This window comes from Rana temporaria, chromosome 4 (genome assembly GCF_905171775.1).
Source record: "Rana temporaria chromosome 4, aRanTem1.1, whole genome shotgun sequence".
Lineage (NCBI taxonomy): Eukaryota > Metazoa > Chordata > Amphibia > Anura > Ranidae > Rana > Rana temporaria.
Window position 1 is genome coordinate 197,637,371 of NC_053492.1, and position 19,785 is coordinate 197,657,155.

Here is a 19,785-nt window from a genome sequence, read left to right on the forward strand (position 1 = left end):
CCTTCCCCCCACACTATCCAAAACTATAAAATAAAGTTTTGGCTATAGATATGCTTTCATAATATTCTCTGGGGAGACCTCTTTTTACCATTTAACAACAAAACATTTTGAATATTTTATCCAGATTAATCCTCCCATTAAATAAATATAAAATAAAAAAAAGAGCGTTCAGAAAGGACTTACTTAAAGAGGAATGGCATTCTGCTCAAGTGATTTGTAATAAAAACATCTTTGCCATTCTGAAGCTTCCCTCCAGCCACTTTGTATATTAATTGATATATACTAAGATTCTATACTTGCCAAATATGCTGCAGAAATCTCCCTCCACTGGCTGCAAACATTTTAACTGTGGGCAGCTGAAGCTGCTGCCTGTTCACTTCCTGGTTTTACACAGAGGCACACCTCCAGCTCTGCAGCTCTCATTGGCCCTCTTATGACTCATACCCCCCTCCCTTCCACGCAAACTCTTACGAGAGTGTGAGGCCTCGTACACACGACCGAGTTTCTCAGCAAAAACCAGCAAGAAGCTTGCTGGGGGTTTTTTTTTTGCCAAGGAAACCGGTCGTGTGTACACTTTTCGACGAGGAAACCGTTGAGGATCTCGTCGGGCCAAAAAGAGAACATGTTCTCTATTTCCTTGACGGGAATGGGAAAATTTGGCTCGCCGAGATCCTCGTCGGCTTCACAAGGAACTCAACGAGCAAAACGATGTGTTTCGCCCGTCGAGTTCCTCGGACGTGTGTACGAGGCTTCAGAGAGAGAGCTGTGCATGATGTCATAAGCCTAGGTCTTTTTACCAGACAAGAAACAGGAAGTGGGCTGTATAAGGTATTTACTGGCAGAAAAAACATTTTTACTATCAAAAGTTAAAACAACAAGGGCAGAAGATTTAATAGATGGGAAGTTGAAAAAAAATACTGAGGGTCTGTTTTTTTTTTTTTTTTTTTTTTTTTTTTTTTTACCACCTCAGCTAGTACCAAGTTCAAGAGACCAGCTCATGATTTGATGCTTCTTACGTCTCTATTTGTGGGTTGCATCATATGTGGTATATATTTCTGCAATATTGTTATTATTATTATTATTTTTTTTTTTTTTTTTAACTATGGTCATGTGTACACAAAATAGATATCACCTCCCCGCTAGGGTAATAAGGCCTTGATCGTGCTACTTATTGCCAATTCCCCCCCAAGCCAGGATGGTTTCGGCACTTCGGCAGTGACCAGTTAAAACATTTCCCCCCCCCCTCCCCTCATGGCTCCCAGGAATCTCGCTCTTTTTATCCAAAATAATATAAGATTGGATTCTTTAGAGAAAAAGAAAATAATATATGAATAGGATTTGGAGATGACTATCGAAGTGATAAGTGTTGTTATGGTCTGTTTAAGTAGACCCTATTTTCTATTTCTAATGACCCCTAACCCTCTCTGCATAACTCCATGTTTTTTTGTATTCCTTCCATTTTTTCCATTTCTCCCTAAACTCCCTGTGCGTCTCTGAAAGGCGATCCTTAAGCTCTTCTAACCTAAACGTTTCCTCGACGGTGTCTATCCAATTCCAGATGTGAGGGCTTTCGGTCTCCTGCCACTTTTTTGGTATGAGTCTCTTGGCTGCATTTAACAAGTGGGGGAGTAAGGACTGCTTGTAGTTTTTAACCCCCTCTTGGCTACAGTGGAAGAGCACTACCCAAGGGTCCTTCTTTAGCTCATTACCAGTGATGACCTTTATTTGACTTAATATTGTGTCCCAATAAGTTTGAATTTTCGGACATTGCCACCATAAATGGGCCATCGTACCTCTTTCTAAGCATCCCCGCCAGCACTCTGCGGTCTGTTCTACTTTAAATTTATTAGCTTTATCCGGGGTGATATACCACCCTGAAATACACTTATAATTTGCTTCGGCGGTTCGTATGTCTATTGCTGATGAGTGGGTTAATTGCATAATCCTCTGAAAAGTGTTTGTCCCTCTCGGAATTCCGAGCTCCCTTTCCCATTTTTCCAGAAATGGTGCTTCTCTCCGTGAACCTATCTTAACAAGTATCCCGTATAGTTTGGTGATGGTGCCCTTCGAATTTTTAGATTTACATATCTTCTCAAGTGGGGTTAGCTCCTCCTTCGTCCGTAATGGGTGATGGAGGTGCTGCGCAAAGTGGTGCAGCTGGGAATAATGCCACCTATCAAGATTCCAGTAATCCGTTCTGGATTCCAGATCATCATAGGACATTATATCGCCGTCTTTTACAATATCCCCCAGGTGAACAGTGACCCCCCTAATCCAATTTCCACCAATTTTATATTCCCCCGGTGCGAAAAAAGCATTTTCTTTCAGATTCATTAAAGGGGAATTAAATTTCCCGTCTAATTGTGACTGCGTCCTATCCCACATTCGTAGCGTATCTCGTGTTATGTCGTGCAATTTGTGATCAAGTGCTCTATAATGTGCAGGAATCCAAATAATATTATTCAAGTGTTTACTTGTTTGTGCTCGTTCGATTTGCACCCATCTTTTGTCTGTCCTACCCCGAGCCCATTCTACCGCTCGAGACAGAACCGCCGCCTTGTGGTAGCTTTTAATATCCGGGACTGCCAGACCGCCGAGTAACTTTCCCTGTTTAAGGATAGAGAGGGATATTCTATGCTTTTTATTTTTCCAAACATAGTTTAGTAAAAGGGAGTTCAGGATTCTCAGGAATTGCTGAGGAAGAGCGATTGGGATTAATAAAAATTTATATAGTATTTTTGGGACTATTACCATCTTCAACATGTTGATACGTCCCATCCATGATATAGGTTTATTTACCGTTTTTTTTAGTTCGTTTTTAATCTCGTTTAATAGGGGTACATAATTTATTTTATACATCTTCTGCACCGTGTTGGCTAGTTTAATACCTAGATACTTTAGTTCTTTAGTCCAGGGGAACGCACAGATTTCCTTGACCAGGCCCACCTCTCTTTTATTGAGGTTAATGTTCAAAATTTCTGATTTGATTACATTGATTTTGAAGTTTGAAATAGCGCCGTATTGTTGCAGTACTTTGGAGAGCTTTGGGATGGATTTAACCGGGTTGGTTACATAGAATAAAATATCGTCTGCGAAGGCAGACAATTTGTGTTCCTCCTCTTCTACTCTGACCCCCTTGATATCTGGGTCTTTTCGGATAGTAGCCAATAGAGGCTCTAAGGATAGGATGAAAAGAAGGGGGGACAGGGGGCACCCCTGTCTTGTCCCATTTTTCATCTCGAAAGGCTCCGATAACATTCCATTGATTTTAATTTTTGCGGTGGGGTGGTGGTAGAGTGTTTTAATCCAGCGGGCCATCCTGTTCCCTATTCCCATGGTGGTAAGGGTCTTCATCATGAGCCCCCAGTCTACCCTGTCGAACGCTTTTTCGGCATCCACCGACAGGAATAGACCTGGGGGCGCATTCTGCCTTATGGTCTGAAGCAGGAGGATTGCCCTTAAACTATTGTCTTTGCCCTCTCTGTTGGGTACAAAACCTACCTGATCGGGGTGCACCAAAAAGTGCATAACCCCTTTCAGGCGCTCCGCAAGGATTTTAGCAAAAAGCTTAATGTCGGTATTTAGCAGGGAGATTGGTCTGTATCCCGAACAGATTGAACGGTCTTTCCCCTCTTTCCAAATAATTGCAACCGTGGCGGCTATTGCTTCATTGCTAGTCTCGAATTCGGACCCTAACCCGTTGAAATATTTACACAGCCTCGGTATCAAAATATCACTAAATCTTTTATAGTACATGACAGAGAAGCCGTCCGGGCCAGGACTCTTTCCACCCGTCGTATTATTCAGGGCGTTTTTTATTTCTTCTTCAGTTATAGGGCAGTCCATGTTAAGGCTTTCTATCTCCTCTAGTCTGGGTAGTCCTGCTTTGTCAAGGAAATCTCGGGTCTTAGCCTCTCTTTCCCCTGCCTGCCAGCCTGGGTGTTTTATTGTGTATAATTCCTCGTAATAATTTTTAAATATATCCGCGATATCTCTGGTTGAGTAAGCGAAATTTCCATCTTTCCTTTTGATTTTTTCGATGTAATTTCTAGTTTTCTTTTTTTGGGCCATTTTAGCTAGAGGCTTACTGGGTTTATTGCCCCAGATATACCTCTCTCTCGCGATACAATTAAGTTTATTCCTTGCTTCTTGCTCCATAATCTCCTTAAGTGCGTCTCTTTTTAAAATTAAGTTGTGGTAGGTTTCTTTGGAGCCCTGTGCTTTATCTGAGGGTCTGTTTTAATGGTTTAAACCACATAAAATGTGAAACACTATTTGTCTTTGCCCAAGCCTCTCCAATCTACTTTAGGTCTTCAGTAGCACTATTTATTTATTCACCATACAGTATACCAATCATGTGCAATCCATATGCGAGTGACGGTAAGAGGTGTAGGTGCATAGCAGACAAAATACTTTTGTGCTCAATCTGTAGCTGAAGAATCAGACTCTGACAAAGTAAGATAAAGCTAAAAAATAGTTATAAATGTAATTTATGCTTACCTATCATATCAAGTTCTTACTTATGCACTTCTCTTATATGTTTTATTTCAAATATTCATAATTATATGATATATACGTTCTGTTTATTTGTTTTTCAGTGAATGATTATTGTAAGAGCTCACCCTGTCTGAATGGTCAGTGTCATAATACTCTGTATAACTATCTATGCATGTGCGATGCTGGATGGGAAGGATCCATGTGTAACACAGGTAAGTCACAGTAATAGTTTTAATTTGATATTAAATACAGTCTTTTTTTTAATTATTATCGTTTGTCAAATAGTTCTAACATTCATCAAGGGATAGCAAATTATTTTAATTAGGAGGATTTTGAGAAACAGTTTTTTAAATCAGGTCAAAGAGCTCCAATGCAGTAACCTCCTGCATATGTGCATCTGAACCCCAACATGCCCATCAGAGTACCTTCATTGTGCACACACAGGGAATTCAAAGGAAAATTGTATGCAAGACTGATGGAAGTCAGCTTCATCGGAATTCCGATGGAAAATTCCATTGGATTTTAGACCATCGGAATTCTGATCGTGTGTACAGGGCATAAGTGTAGCAATAAGTTGCTAAATGTTGTACCTTCATTAAATGTAACCATATTGCTACACTCCTCTTTTTTATACTCAGTTGTGACATGACGCTACTTTTATATGAAGACATCGCTTGTATATCAAGGCAAAATTTATTAAAACATTTTGCTTGTCTTGCAAAACGCTCTCAAACCAAGGTTTTACTGTATAGTAGGACTGGGAGACATTTCCATTTGACATGACACTAAGGGGCATATTTATATTTATAAAGCAGTGAATGTGACTTTCATCAACCATTCACTGCTAGTAAAGCAATCACTGTTGTTTAAAGCAAATGCATCAGGCAGGATCATCTGCAGTTGATGTTTAAAGAATGCTTTATAAATTTATCCCTAAATATCGGCATTAGTAAATTCCATTACAAGAAAAAATACAGTGTGTTTTCTATTGCAATAATTTGCTTAAAGCAAACATTTTAGGCAAAGAAAATTCTGTGCTTGCTTCAACTTCAATAGGGCAGACAAAGAAATTTTTTTTTTTTTTAAATGTTACCAAAATGGATCTTTGATGTGCTGAAGGTTGCTGCTCTTGTAAAAAGAATACAAGTGAATCATGCTCACTTTGTTTAGTACAGAAATCATAGTACTGTACCCGAGTTCTGCTGCTAATGAAAGGCAATCAAGCAGAAAACCGAAGGGGAAAGAGAGTGATGCTGTGATTTGCCTTGTTGTTGGGGGACACACTGAAATTCTAATACCGCGTACACATGATCGGGTTTCTCGGTGGTGAAAACACCGCCGAGAAATCCGACAGGAAAACCGAGGACCGGCTTGGTCCCTTTTCCCCGTTCTCTCTTGGTCGAGAAAACCGGCCATGCGTATGCTCCACCGCAGTGTTTCCCCATAGGAAAACTGCAGGTGAAAAAAACGCCACTATTCGCAATGAGAAAAAAATAGAACATGTTCTATTTTTTCCCCCGCAGTTTTCTTGTCAGGAAAACTGCTAGGGAGCCTACACACGGCCAGTTTTCCAGACAGGTTCTCCGAAAGTCGAAGGGGAAAGAGAGTGATGCTGTGATCTGCCTTGTTGTTGGGGGACCCACTGAAATTCTAATGCTGCGTATACACGATCGGGTTTATCGGTGGTGAAAACACCGCCGAGAAACCTGACAGGAAAACCGAGGACCGGCTTATTCCCTTTTGCCCGTTCTCTCTTGGTCGAGAAAACCGGCCGTGTGTATGCTCCACCGCAGTGTTTCCCCATAGGAAAACTGCGGGGGAAAAAAACTCCACGATTCGCGACGAGAAAAAATAGAACATGTTCTATTTTTTTCCCCGCAGTTTTCTCGTCAGGAAAACTGCTAGGGAGCCAACGCACGGCCGGTTTTCCCGACAGGTTCTCTCTTGGTCGAGAAAACCGTCCGTGTGTATGCTCCACCGCAGTGTTTCCCCATAGGAAAACTGCAGGAAAAAAAATGCCACGACTCGCGACAAGAAAAAATAGAACATGTTCTATTTTTTTCCCCGCAGTTTTCTCGTCAGGAGCCTACACACGGCCGGTTTTCTCGGTATCTAAAACTCACAGTAACTGATCCCTGTTTCAAATTCACTTGTACTGCATTCTTAAAAGAAGTTCTATACTCACTGGTCACTTTATTAGGTACACCTTGCTAATACCGGGTTGAACCACCTTTTGCCTTCAGAAGGGCCTTAATTCTTCATGGCATAGACTCAACATGGTGTTGGAAACATTCCTCAGAGATTTTGGTCCATAGTAACATCATGCAATTGCTGCAGATTTATCGGCGGCACATCCATTATGCAAATCTCTCATTCTACCACATCCCAAAGGTGCTCTATTGGAATGAGATCTGGTGACTGTGGAGGTCATTGGAGTACAGTGACCTCATTATCATGTTCAAGAAACTAGTTTGAGATGATTTGAGCTTTGTGACATGGTGTATTATCCTGCTGGAAGGAACCATCAGAAGATGGGTACACTGTAGTCATAAAGAGATGGAAATGATCAGCAACAATACTCAGGTAGGCCATGGTGTTTAAACAATGCTAAAGTGGACTTAGGAGCCCCAAGTGTGCCAAGAAAATATCCCCCACACCACCAGCCTGCATTGTTGATACAAGGCAGGATGGATCCCATCTTTTTTGTTGTTTATGCCAAATTCTGACCCTACCATCTGAATGTTGCAGCTGAAATAGAGACCCATGAGACCATCTTCTATTGTCTAATTTTGGTGAGCCTGTGTGAATTGTAGCCTCAGTTTCCTGCTGACAGGAGTGGCACTCGGTGTGGTCTTCTGCTGCTGTAGCACATCTGCTTCAGAGTTGTTATGTGCATTCAGAAATGGTATTCTGCATACCTTGGTTGTAACGAGTGGTTATTTGAGTTATTTTCTATCATCTCGAACCAGTCTACCCATTCTCCTCTGATCTCTGACATCAACAAGGCATTTTTGTCTACACAACTGCTGTTCACTGGATATTTTCTTTTTTTTTGGACCATTCTCTGTAAACTCTAGAATAGGTTGTGCATGAAAATCCCAGTAGATCAGCAGTTTCTGAAATACTCAGACCAGCCTTTCTGACACAAACAACCATGCCACCTTCAAAGTCACATATATCCCCTTTGTTCCTCATTATGATGCTCGGTTTGAATCTTCACCATGTCTAGATGCCTAAATGTATTGAGTTTCTGCCATGTGATTGGCTGATTAGCAATTTGTGTTACCAAGCAATCGAACAGGTGTACCTAATAAAGTAGCCAGTGAGTGTAAATTTTAATGTACTGACCTTGAAGTGCTACCATTGTATGTTATGATAAATTATTTTGCTTGCTCCATCAGATATTAATGAATGTGTCAGAAACAATCCCTGCAGCTCCCACGGCACTTGCAATAACACCCTGGGCTCCTACACCTGCAATTGCATGTCTGGGTGGACTGGACCATCATGCACTACTGGTAAGTATCAAATGAAGAAATCATCTTCTATAATCTTAAAGTGATCCTTTCCTTTGCCCATGCAAAGCAAAGTAAAATATTCTTCATGATGCCTGCCCCCAACCCTTCATATCCCCCTCCTGTTTTGTTCAACTGTTTAAAGTAAAGGGACATTTCTGGGCATGGGGAGGATGTACACCTTGCCTCATTCTCCTATGATGCAGCACTTGCTGCCTGAACAACCAATTGTTAGACAACATTTAAACCTGTTGATTTAACCTGCATGACCAAAGCACAGGTTCACTTTAAAGTGGATCTACAAAATACAAGTCACAACAACACATCAATCCTGACTCTGAATAGACACAACATATATCTTAACATTTATTACTGTGTTAAATATGTGTATGCCTTTGTAGGCAGGCATAGGTTGACCCCCCTACACAGGTAGTGCTGTCACAGCCAACTGGCAGGGAGAGTGCAGGACAGGAGGAATGCACATTTCTCTTAGGCCTCCATATATGTCATCAGGTAAGTCGCTGTCTAATTGGACACTGCTGACCCGGATAACCCTCCATGGCCAGCTGAGGACAGTGCTTTTAAAAGGCTCTGGCTCACTGCAGTTGGTGCACATTCTGTGTTTGGCAGGAATCTGCTGGACGTGGAGAGTGTGCCTAGTGTAGGGAGAGCACAGAAGAGGAGGGACAGCATAGGTACTGCTTGCTACTAGCTAGTGCTGCTGTGGGTAACCCCTTTTGCTACCAGTCCTTCTCTGCCTACTGCCCACCAGCCGTCTCTGATCATCGCTCACCGCAAATACTGTATATTCACCTGTGTTGAAGCCCAGGGCCAGATTAAGAACATCATGGGCCTGGTGCTGAGGATTTTGGTGGGGCCTTTTAGGCTGCATTCACACCTCCGCGACAAGTAACGCCGCGTACGCGGCGTATTTTGCCGCGAATAGTGTAACTTTTGTTTTTACAAATCCTTCCTATTGCTTTGTATGGCCGAACGCCAATGCCGCCTGAAAAAAAGGGTCCGGGACTTTTTTTCATGCCGCAGGTGTACGGCGTCTATGAGATGTGAACCATCTCATAGACAGCAATGGGAATTCTCCCCTCCAGCGGCACGAGCGGCCGGCGTCGGGCGTTTTGTCGCGGAGGTGTGAATGGGGTGTAATAAATAATAAATAAATGCGTGGGAATGACATGAACACAGCCAAGCCAAGGCAAGTGACCAAAGGCACAGAACCCAGAAGGAAGACCGGGTGAAGATGGAAGTGTCCAGGCCCCGCCTGATTCATCGCAGCACTGGAGGGCTCAGTCTGAAAATTGAAGTGTACACTAATGTGCTAATATGCTGTGCATACTTGTACGTTGTGGCATAACCTACCCCAGGGCCTCTAAAAAGTAGTAATGTCAGGAAAGTTTACTACCGCTTTATTATCACAGGATCCCAGGAGCCTCTCATGGGGCCCCCTACTGACCCGGTGGACGGTGGCCCTTGGGCAGTGCCTAAGTGCACAGTTGCCAACATTTAAAAAATATTTTCAGGGCCACTTTTTTATATAAGTGCTATATTTAGAGTAGCTGAGATCCCCGATGTTCCTCTATACATCATAGTAGTAATCACAAAATTAAATGAGTACTAATTATTGGGCAGAACAAATATGAGAACTGATATTTCCTTTAGTTGAACTAACAAAAGTGTGTCCATTCTAGAGCTGGTAACATTGAGGATATTCAGTATAATTTTAAAGAACTGTTTTTGTGGGTAAGCGACATAGGGGAGGAGTATGGACGGTATATAAGTGGGAAGTATGTGCAGGTGAGGGAGAGGAATGTGGAGGGTCTAACAGTGGGCACTATGTACAGGAGAGGAGTACAAAGGGTACGGAAAAAAGCACTATGTACAGGAGAGGAGTGTGAAGGGTATGACAATGGGCAGTATGTACAGGAAGAGTGAGGGGGTATGACAGAGGGTAGTACGTACCATAGAGAAGTGTGGAGGGTATGATGGGGCAGTATGTACAGGAGAGGAGTGTGGAGGGTATGACAGTGGGCAGTATGTACAGGAGAGGAATGTAGACGGTATGATAGTGGGCTGTATGTATAGGAGAGGAGTGTGGAGGGTATGACAGTGAACACTATGTATAGGAGAGGAGTGTGGAGGGTATGACAGTGGGCACTATGTATAGGAGAGGAGTGTGGAGGGTATGACAGTGAGCAGTATGTACAGGAGAGGAGTGTGGAGGGTGCGACAGTGGGCACTAAGTACAGGAGAGAAGTGTACGACGGCAGGCACTATGTACAGGAGAGGAGTGTGAAGGGTATGACAGTGGGCGCTATGTATAGGAGAGGAGTGTGGAGGGTATGACAGTGGGCACTATGTACAGGAGAGGAGTGTGTAGGGTATGACAGTGGGTACTATGTATAGGAGAGAAGTGTGGAGAGTATGACAGTGGGCACTATGTACAGGAGAGGAGTGTGGAGAGTATGACAGTGAGCACTATGTACAGGAGTGGAAGGATATTTAAGGACTGAGTAGTGGTTAAGCGGGTCATACATGGATTGAAATTATGCCAATTATGCAGAGACCAGCCATAGTCAATCTATGTATGGGCTAGCTGGTTTTACACAAGTCAATCTATTAATCAACTTGAGTACAACCAGCCTGTTTTTTTTTTCTTAAAACAATCAGTGCTGCCAGCTAAAGTTAGCAACACTGATCATTGTACGCACTGGCAGAACACAATAACGCTGTAGGAGTGATTCCCCCATCCACAGGTCAGCAGGTGAGAGGGTGTGTGGGGACAGGCTGGGGAGAGATACTAGTCAGTGGCTGGGTAGGCACTGGTAGTATCAGAGCCAGATACACACAGGTTACATACGCCACGATCGTTAGAGCGAGAACAATAATTCTAGTACTAGACCTCCTCTGTAACTCTAAACATGTAACCTAAAAAAAATGTAAAGCATCGCTTAGGATACCAAAAAAAATTGTGCTAACTTAACTAACTGTTTTTTTAATGAATGAAACATTTTTTTCCAAAAAAACATGTTTGAAAAATTGCTGCGCAAATACCGTGCTAGAGCTGCACAATTAATCGTTAAAAAAATCGTGATCTCGATTCAACCCCCCCTGACGATCTTCAATGCAGAGTTTGCTGATTCTTTCATATAACAAGTGGAGAGACTTTCAGCTGTCAAAAGAAAATATCTGGGCAGTCTGCCAAGTTTTTAACAGGAAACATTGTAACTGACACTTCCTTCTTAGATCAAAGGGATACACTTCTGTGTGTAAAGAAAAAATCCGGGCAGTCTGCGAAGTTTGTAAACAAAATGAAACATTGTAACTAACTAACATTGTAACTAAATTTAACCACTTAAAGTCCAACACTTGTTTCTTAAGTTAGAAAGCAATATTATTTGCTAGAAAATTACTTGGAACTGCCAAACATTATATATATTTTAGCAGAGACTCTAGGGAATACAATGGCTATTGCTGCAATATGTTATGTCACACTGCATTTTCCCACTTCAATGAATAATAAAAACCATAAAAACAAAACAGTGAAGTTAGCCCATTTTTTTTTTTTGTTCGAATGTGAAAGATGATGTTACGCCGCAACAATCGTGAGAGAATCGTGATCTATCTTCTAAGCAAAAAAATTGCAATTCTCATTTTAGCCAGAATCGTGCAGCTCTGTACCGTGCAACATAAAAAGTGCAAAGACCACCATAGAGTAATTTTCTAGCAAAAAACAAATGATGATTTTTACATGTAGTAGAGAAGTGTCAGAATTGGCCTGGGTGGCAAGGGGTTAATTACCATGAGTAATATACAAATAATTATTATAAGCCCTGTGATCCTCTCAGTCTGCTGCAGTGTGTCAGCTTGTATTTATACTGAATGTAGCTTCTGACAGGCTGTGCAAGCAGGCCCGTATCTCCGGAACCATAAATGATAGCCATCCCATATTTTAACCAGTTGTGGGGTAGCTCTTCCCATGCCTACCCCCAAATGTGGGGTTTCTGTGACCTCTGGTCATCGAGCTACAACCCCCCAAATTCGATCTTAGAAAAAAAAATTCTTAAAAAAAAAAAAAATGTTTTTTTTTTTTTTGGGCAAATGGGCCTATCTTGAGAAAGGGGCCTGGAGCTGCAGCTCCATCAGCCCCATTGTTAATCCGGCCCTGTTGAAGCCAGACAGCAAGTATCTTACTGTATGTTGGAATGTTCTTGATAATACAATTCCTGCAACTCCTGTGGGTGCCTACCACATGGCCTCCCTCCAGCCTACACCTTTCTATAGTCACAGTTAGTTATCTTGTTTGTTGCCTACATGCCATTATCTACACAGTGGCAAATATTCATGTGTGCTTACAAAAATGACAGCAGCAACCCATTTGTTTAGGCAATCAAGTTATTATCTAGCATGTACCTGTCTTTAGATTACCCTAGAATGGTTGGTTTTGCTCAGAGTAGTACAGTAATGCCCCATCTATTAGGGGCACCTGGGTGCCACCCCCTCTCTCCAGCCTCCCCCTATATGACTAATTGGCCAAGAGGAGAAGACTCCTAATTGGCTGCCCATGGAGAGCAGGGGAAGGAGGGAGGGAGGAAACAGAAGTCAGAGCCAGGAAAGAGGAAACTGAGGGAGAGCCACCGCCACCGCTGCCGCTGAAAGAAAGACCAATCACTGATTAAAAGGGTTGAGTCAGTGCACCAGACCCGCCAGCTGGCCGATCGACTGGGGGGTGTCAGGGGTTTTACTGTTTGCCACCCTCCCAAAGAAAATAACCACCAGCTGCCATGGTGTAGTAGCTCACAACATGACTTTTCATAGATAGATGGATAGTTTTATATCTCTGTCCAGGGATGGACTGGCCATTGGGACTACAGGGAGTTTCCCGGTGGGCCGATGGCTCAGTGGGCCGGCTTCAGTGACAGCAGACTGCCGTCCCCCTCAGTTCCTTTGTCTCTCCCTCCCCGCAGCACTCACCTGGGGGGAGCAGAGAAGCAGGGGGAGGACCAGAGGAGCAGGGGGGACGACAGAGGAGCATGGGGGAGGGGACAGACAGCTGACTCAACAGCTATGGCCTGGGAGTTTCTCACTTCTTCCTAATCTTGTCCCATAAGGGGGGACACTGAACTGATTCTTTGCCCCGGGTGAAATAATGTCTAGCTTCCCCTCTGGTACTGCCTATAAGAGTACCAGTACCAGTACCAGCCGTTCTACTCTAATAAAGTAGAATGGCTAGTGGCTAGTGAAGGGGGAGAGGGGGCTTGGATGGCCGAGGGGGGGGGGGGTGCGGGAGTTTTCCGGCCACCATGGGAGAGACCTGTCAAAGTGGGCCAGTCTGGATGAAGTCCAGGGCCAAATTTTTGTCCCTGTCCAGCCCTGTCTCTGTCAGTAAATCAATAATGCAATTCAGTTTGTATTTGAATGAAGGTATTATTGGGGAATATTTCAGTTTTGCAGGTTACCAATAGGTCAACTTGGATAATATATCAGAAATTTCTACCTTTGCTTACAGTGGTATAAATTAGACATATGCATGACGAAAAAATTAGTTTCGCTTCGTTTCGATTCGTTAATCTAATTATTTTGTTTTGTTAAATTCGGTTTATTCGTCTATTCGGAATTTGTATTCGGAATTTTTCAAATTTTCTTCAAATTTACATTTTTTTTTCGATTCAAAACCTTTGAATTGATACATTTCGAATCAGTCGAATCGAAAACTTTATATATTTTTTTCAATTCGAATGTGGCAAAGTGAATTTACAAAAAAAAATAAAAATCTTCATCAAATGATTACAATGACTCTTTAACTCACCATTGGCTTTAAATAAAACAGCATTATTTCAAAATGGTACTCTTATGCCGCGTACACACAGTCGTTTTTCAGCATGAAAAAAAACGTCATTTTCAGCATGTCCAAAAAACGAAGCTTTTCCAACTTCATCCTTAAAAAAGATGTTGCCCACACACCATTGTTTTAACAAAATGATGAACAAAGCGCGGTGACGTACAACACGTACGACGGCACTCTGAAGGGGAAATTCTATCGCCTTTGGGCTGCTTTTAGCTGCTCCTTGTTAGTAAAAGACGATTTGCTATTTTTTGTCTGTTACAGCGGGATGAATGTGCTTACTCCATTATGAATGGTAGTTTTACCAGAACGAGCGCCCCCGTCTCATAACTCGCTTCTGGGCATGCGCGGGTTTAAAACGTTGTTTTAGCCCACACACGATCATTTTTTACAACCCAAAAAACTATGTGAAGCCCACACACGATGATTTTAAATGATGTTTTTAAAAACGTCGTTTTTTTTCATGCCGAAAAACGACCGTGTGTACGCGGCATAATAACACACACAGTCTTTGATTTCAGCAATATGTGTACAGTTAGAATTCGACTGAAGTTCAATGTAAAATTTTATTTGAATTACATTCCGAATTTCGTTTTGTTATTCGGAGCATTTGGTAAAATTTGTTTATGTTGTAATTCGGGTATTCGAAAATAGCGGAATCTCTGAATAACGAAAAATTTGTACGAATATTAATTCGGAACGAAACAAACCGCTCATGTCTAGTATTATTTTTGCAAAATGGCATGCAATCCCTTTAGGTAAACCAAGGATTGCCTTATTTACTCAATGTTAAAAATAAAAAGTATACTATTTTTGATTTAACCAACTGAATTTTGCTGACTTGGTAAAAATATATACTTGATAACATTTAGATTAATATACATTATTCTTGGACTTAGTTTGGTTTGTAAATCTACTTTAAAACATGGTCTAGTTATATATGCCAAGGCTACGTAAACTAAACTAGTAAACTAACAGGGTTCAGATTAATTTGTTTGGCTTATCCCTTAGCTCAGTACCCATGTTACAAAGTTCTTACACCTTTATTACATCAACTTTATTGTATATGAATAATTCTGTTTTGATTGTTTTATTTTACTTTTTGCTTCATTGCCTGCAGCTATCTTTTAAAATCTTATATATCCTATTTAATTCATTTTAGATATCAACGAGTGCCTTTCTAACCCATGTGGCAGTTCTGGAATTTGTTACAACACTATAGGAAGCTATGTATGTTCCTGTAATTCTGGATTCACTGGGGTCAACTGTCAAACTAGTAAGTCAATATAATCTTTCCAGTCAGCAAGCATCGGTAGATATTCCCTGCTTTGCATTCAAGACTTCATATCTGTAATCTCTTTATTTATGTTTGCCATAGTTCTTGTGCACTTCACTAATATTTGTTTTTACACCCACAGATATTAATGAGTGTCTGAGCAATCCCTGTACGAATGGTGCCACATGCCATGATCTCATTAATGCTTTCTCCTGTACCTGTGCTCCAGGTTTTACTGGCAGGTTCTGTGAAATAAGTAAGTATTACAATATCCAAATTTGTGTAATAAACTTAATTGGGTGGTAAAGTACCAATTGTTGGGCCCCACATGGGCAGAGCTTAGCCAAAACTGGTGTGGCCTGTACAATTGTGGGCATGGCTGTGTGTGGATGGACAGAGGTTGTATGAATGGATGATATCTTTGAATAAGCCAGGAATGAATCTGCCTTTATATTGCTGCCAGTATACAAATACATTAAACACATATTTGGCATACATAAATGTCCTTTTCTTTTGTAATTTCAGGTATTAATTTCTGCACCAGCACTACATGCAAGAATGGTGGCATCTGCCATAGTGTAATAAATGATTTCTTGTGCTTTTGTCCATCGAACTGGAAGGGGAAGGAGTGTAGCAATGGTAATAATATACCTATTATTAGTGTATTATTATTGTGACTATTGTTATTATAGAGCAAATGTTATTAATGAATAAACAAAATGATTGAGCCGATAAACACTTTTATGTTTCAGATGTGAATGAATGTACAAATGGGCAAAGCCGATGCAGTCCTTATGCCAGCTGTACTAATACAATTGGATCATATTATTGTACATGCCAGTCTGGATACATTGGGGACGGATTTACCTGCAGAGGTATAGCTAAATGTTAATTTTGACTTGTTTCTAGATAGCAGATCTTTAGATCCTAGAGGAATATTTTATTATTATATTCTACTGCATCTCATTTCATTTTTCCTTGTTATCTTTTCCAAAAGTTTAGAGTTGCTGTCTTCTTCCTACATAGGCAGATCCATTACCTGGAGCTGTAGACCACTACCAATGACTTTAATTTTCAGATGCTTTTGCACATTATTTTACCACTATTAGCAGTGCTAAACCAAAATATCACTCAAATTCTAAGCCAGGCTGCAAACATAATGTAATTATTTTACCTTTGAATATGTACATATATTACTTTATATCATGACTGTGACCACATATCCACTGTGAAAGGAAGGCTATAGTAAGTCTGAGCATCTCCTCAGTTTATGCAGATGTTACAGTTCCACATGGACAATACAGCTAGGGGAAAGCGGAACACAGTTATTACATAGTATGTATCATTTGTAACCAACATAAATGACTGATTTATTTTAATTTATTTACTTTTTAGAGAACAGACTGTTTGATTATTCTGGTGGGTTCAGAGCAACCCGGCGCTCCAAAGATTTTGCCTCTCCTATAATCAACGTTCCAATGGGATTTCCTTTTGGTGGCTCTTTTTACAGCTCATTATATGTAAGTCATACATTTATATCTACAGTTATAACATCAGGGACAGCCTTACAATTCTGTCAAAATTAAGGATATCAACTGTGATCGCTAAGGGTTTTGTAGAGAAAACACATATGGGAGCATTTATTAAGAAATTGTATAGGCAGTGATTTCTAGCAGTCTCTTATAAAATGTTCCTATTTCTAACCATCTCCTGCTGCATGTCCACAGTCTCTGACAATCTGTAGCATTATATATGTTGAATATAATGGGAAGTTCTTTGGTAATGTCTCTAAATCTGACCACTCATGAGGCCTCCTATATCTAGTAAATCCATAGGCGTGTGCACAGGTATGCTGGGTGTGCATGGGCACACCCTAATCACCCTGTGCAGTGTCGATTCCCCCTGCTTCCTGGCATCCTCTGTTTCAGGATGGGTGAATGAATGAACACAGTGAGTGATCTGTACCAATCGTCCCTGTGCTCATTCTTAACTGAAGCCTAATAAACTATGTTTACTGGGCTTCAGTTTGTGAATAAACAGAAATCTGCTAAGCAAAGAGCACCTTCCATTCATTCACTGTCCAGTGCAGCTAAGGCTGCAGAGAAAGGGGCTGGGAAGCTTTGTCATTTTCTCTCTGTTTAGACCCTTGATATTTCACCAATGCCCCCCAACGGGGCTCCTATGAAAATTGTGAAAAAAATAATAAAAAATAATAAAAAAATTAAATTGTAAAATATAATAATAAAATAATTAAAATAAAAACAACTGAAACCATCCACTGCCCTACTGACACCAATCTTTGCTCAACTGACACCCTTCACTTCTCTGCCGATATAAACATGTGTGTGTGTTTGTGCTATAGGGTGCACACCCTAATGCAATAGACAGTGCACACCAATGAGTATATCTAGTATATTGGTCACCACTGCATGTTCATAGGTGGATGTGTGTATGAGATACAGCCCCTGTTCACGTGATTTTAGCATCTTTGAAAGCTGAAAAAACGATATGACTGCACCGTTGCAAATGCATAAAAAAAACAGCTAAACACACACACTTGCAGATAATGAAGAAAAACTAAATGAAAACACTAAGGCCCCGTACACACCAGAGGATATCCGCTGGAAACAGTCCACCGGACCGTTTCCAGCGGATAAATCCTCTGGCGGATTTGGATCTGATGGCTGTACTCACCATCAGATCGAAATCCGCGCGGAATCCATCCGCGGTGACGTGTCGCGCCGTCGCCACGACGATGTGCGCGACGCTGGGAGGTAAATACTTCCACGCATGCGTCGAATCATTACGACGCATGCGAGGGAGTGGAGCGGACGGATTGATCCGGTGAGTCTGTACAGACCACCGGATCAATCCGCTGGACAGGATTCAAGCGGATAGATTTCTTAGCATGCTAAGAAATTTTTATCCGCTTGAAATCCGTCGGCTGGATTTTTTTCCGCCGATAAATGTCCGCTAGGCCGTACACACGACCGGATCTATCCACTGGAACTGATCTGCGGATAAATCCCAACGGATAGATCCGGTCGTGTGTACGAGGCCTAAGGGAAACTATAATGATATTAAAGCAGAGTTCACAAAATTCTATACAATAGTTAAAGTACTGCTCCCCCCATGTTTTTTACCCACTTACCTGTAGTAAAAAGTGGGAGTTTAATTCCTCTTTAAGCTTAAATGTATTCAGTATGCAAATGCTGTGATCGATTCTTGATTAATAGTCCATGGTTTTCTAAAACAAAGGGAAACATTTATTAACTGAATACTTCCCATAATTTACATGACATTATAGTATATAAACAAATACTTTAAATAGCTGCAATACCTAAAATTGAGATAAACAGTGCCATACATTTAACTGTAGAGTATAACTGCAGCTATTTTTTATTGGATAGAGTGAGAAAGGGTTAGAATCTTTATCAGGAGTTAATTGTTTCCATGTTTCTGTTCACTCCCTATCATGGTAACAAAACAGTATGGAAACTTTGTCAACAGGATATATGCAGCAACACAAACTTTTTCCCATTCTACTAATTTTTTTTTTTTTTTTTTTTTTTTTTTTTCCATCGTATGTATTTTATCATAATTTTAAACATTTTGCCTTTAATTCTTATCACTCTTATCCCTCCATTTTCCACCTCCCCCCCCCCCCCCCCCCCCGGGACTCCAGTTGCCATTCTGACTTTTTTTTTTTTTTTTTTTTTTTTTTATATTCCGAGGAAGTTTTATCGGATATTATGCCCTATGCACCCATAAGCTCCGCAAATGTCATGGAATTTTTGAACTCCATCCATTTAGACCATATCTTTTCAAATTCCTCTAAACTATCTGAGTCACTTAGCCTTAGAAATTCTAAGTTTTGAATGTAATTCATTTTATTGCACCATTCTTTAATGGGAGGACTTTCCCTTTCTTGCCAATGACTGGCTATCATACTTTTAGCTGCCGTTAACATATGGGGTAAGAGACTTTTCTGGTATTGTTTCGTGGGTAAATTTATCCTCTGATGCAGACATCCCCAGGGGTCATCTGGGATCTCTATATTCGTAATTTCCATAATTAATTGTCTAATTCTTCTCCAATAGCCTTTGATCTTTGGACACTGCCACCATATATGGGCCATATTTCCAATCTGCCCACATCCGCGCCAGCACATCTCTGAGGCTTCTTTCTTATATTTGTGGGCCTTGTCTGGTGTAATGTACCATCGGTTTAGGCATTTATAGTTTAACTCAATTGTTTTACTATTTACTGATGTAGTATGTACTCTTCTCCAAATTTGTTTTAATTCTTGAATGTTTAACGACTGTCCCAATTCCTCCTCCCACTTTTTAATACATGGTGGCGTGTCCAGACAATCAGTCTCTATGAAATTCTTATAAATCTTGGAAATAACTCCTTTCCCTGTTTGTCCTTGGCTAATTCTCTCTAGTGGGCGTAAATTTTCTGCTGATCTATGCGGCTGTGGAAGAGCCTCAAAAAAATGTTTTAACTGGGCATACCGCCATTCGTTTATTTCAATTATCTCTCCTTTTTCCTTCAGTTCTTCATAGGTATTTAATTTATCTCTCGTCATGACATCTTTCAGCTGGGCATTCTTTTTTTTTATCCATTTACCAGATATC

At 41.0% G+C, this 19,785-nt stretch overlaps 1 protein-coding gene across 2 annotated transcripts in view; it reads left to right on the forward strand.

Annotated features, from left to right (window-relative positions):
• LOC120936882 (uncharacterized threonine-rich GPI-anchored glycoprotein PJ4664.02-like) overlaps window positions 1-16,732 on the forward strand; it is a 38,650-nt gene extending 21,918 nt beyond the window's left edge. For both annotated transcript variants that reach the window (XM_040349627.1, XM_040349626.1), the window contains 7 exons: window positions 4,599-4,709; window positions 7,899-8,015; window positions 15,032-15,145; window positions 15,288-15,401; window positions 15,671-15,784; window positions 15,898-16,020; window positions 16,541-16,732. In XM_040349627.1, coding sequence (XP_040205561.1) covers window positions 4,599-4,709; window positions 7,899-8,015; window positions 15,032-15,145; window positions 15,288-15,401; window positions 15,671-15,784; window positions 15,898-16,020; window positions 16,541-16,731 — 884 coding nt within the window. In that variant the 3' untranslated portion in view covers window position 16,732. The remainder of the gene's footprint in view (window positions 1-4,598; window positions 4,710-7,898; window positions 8,016-15,031; window positions 15,146-15,287; window positions 15,402-15,670; window positions 15,785-15,897; window positions 16,021-16,540) is intronic.
• Window positions 16,733-19,785: the final 3,053 nt, after the last annotated feature.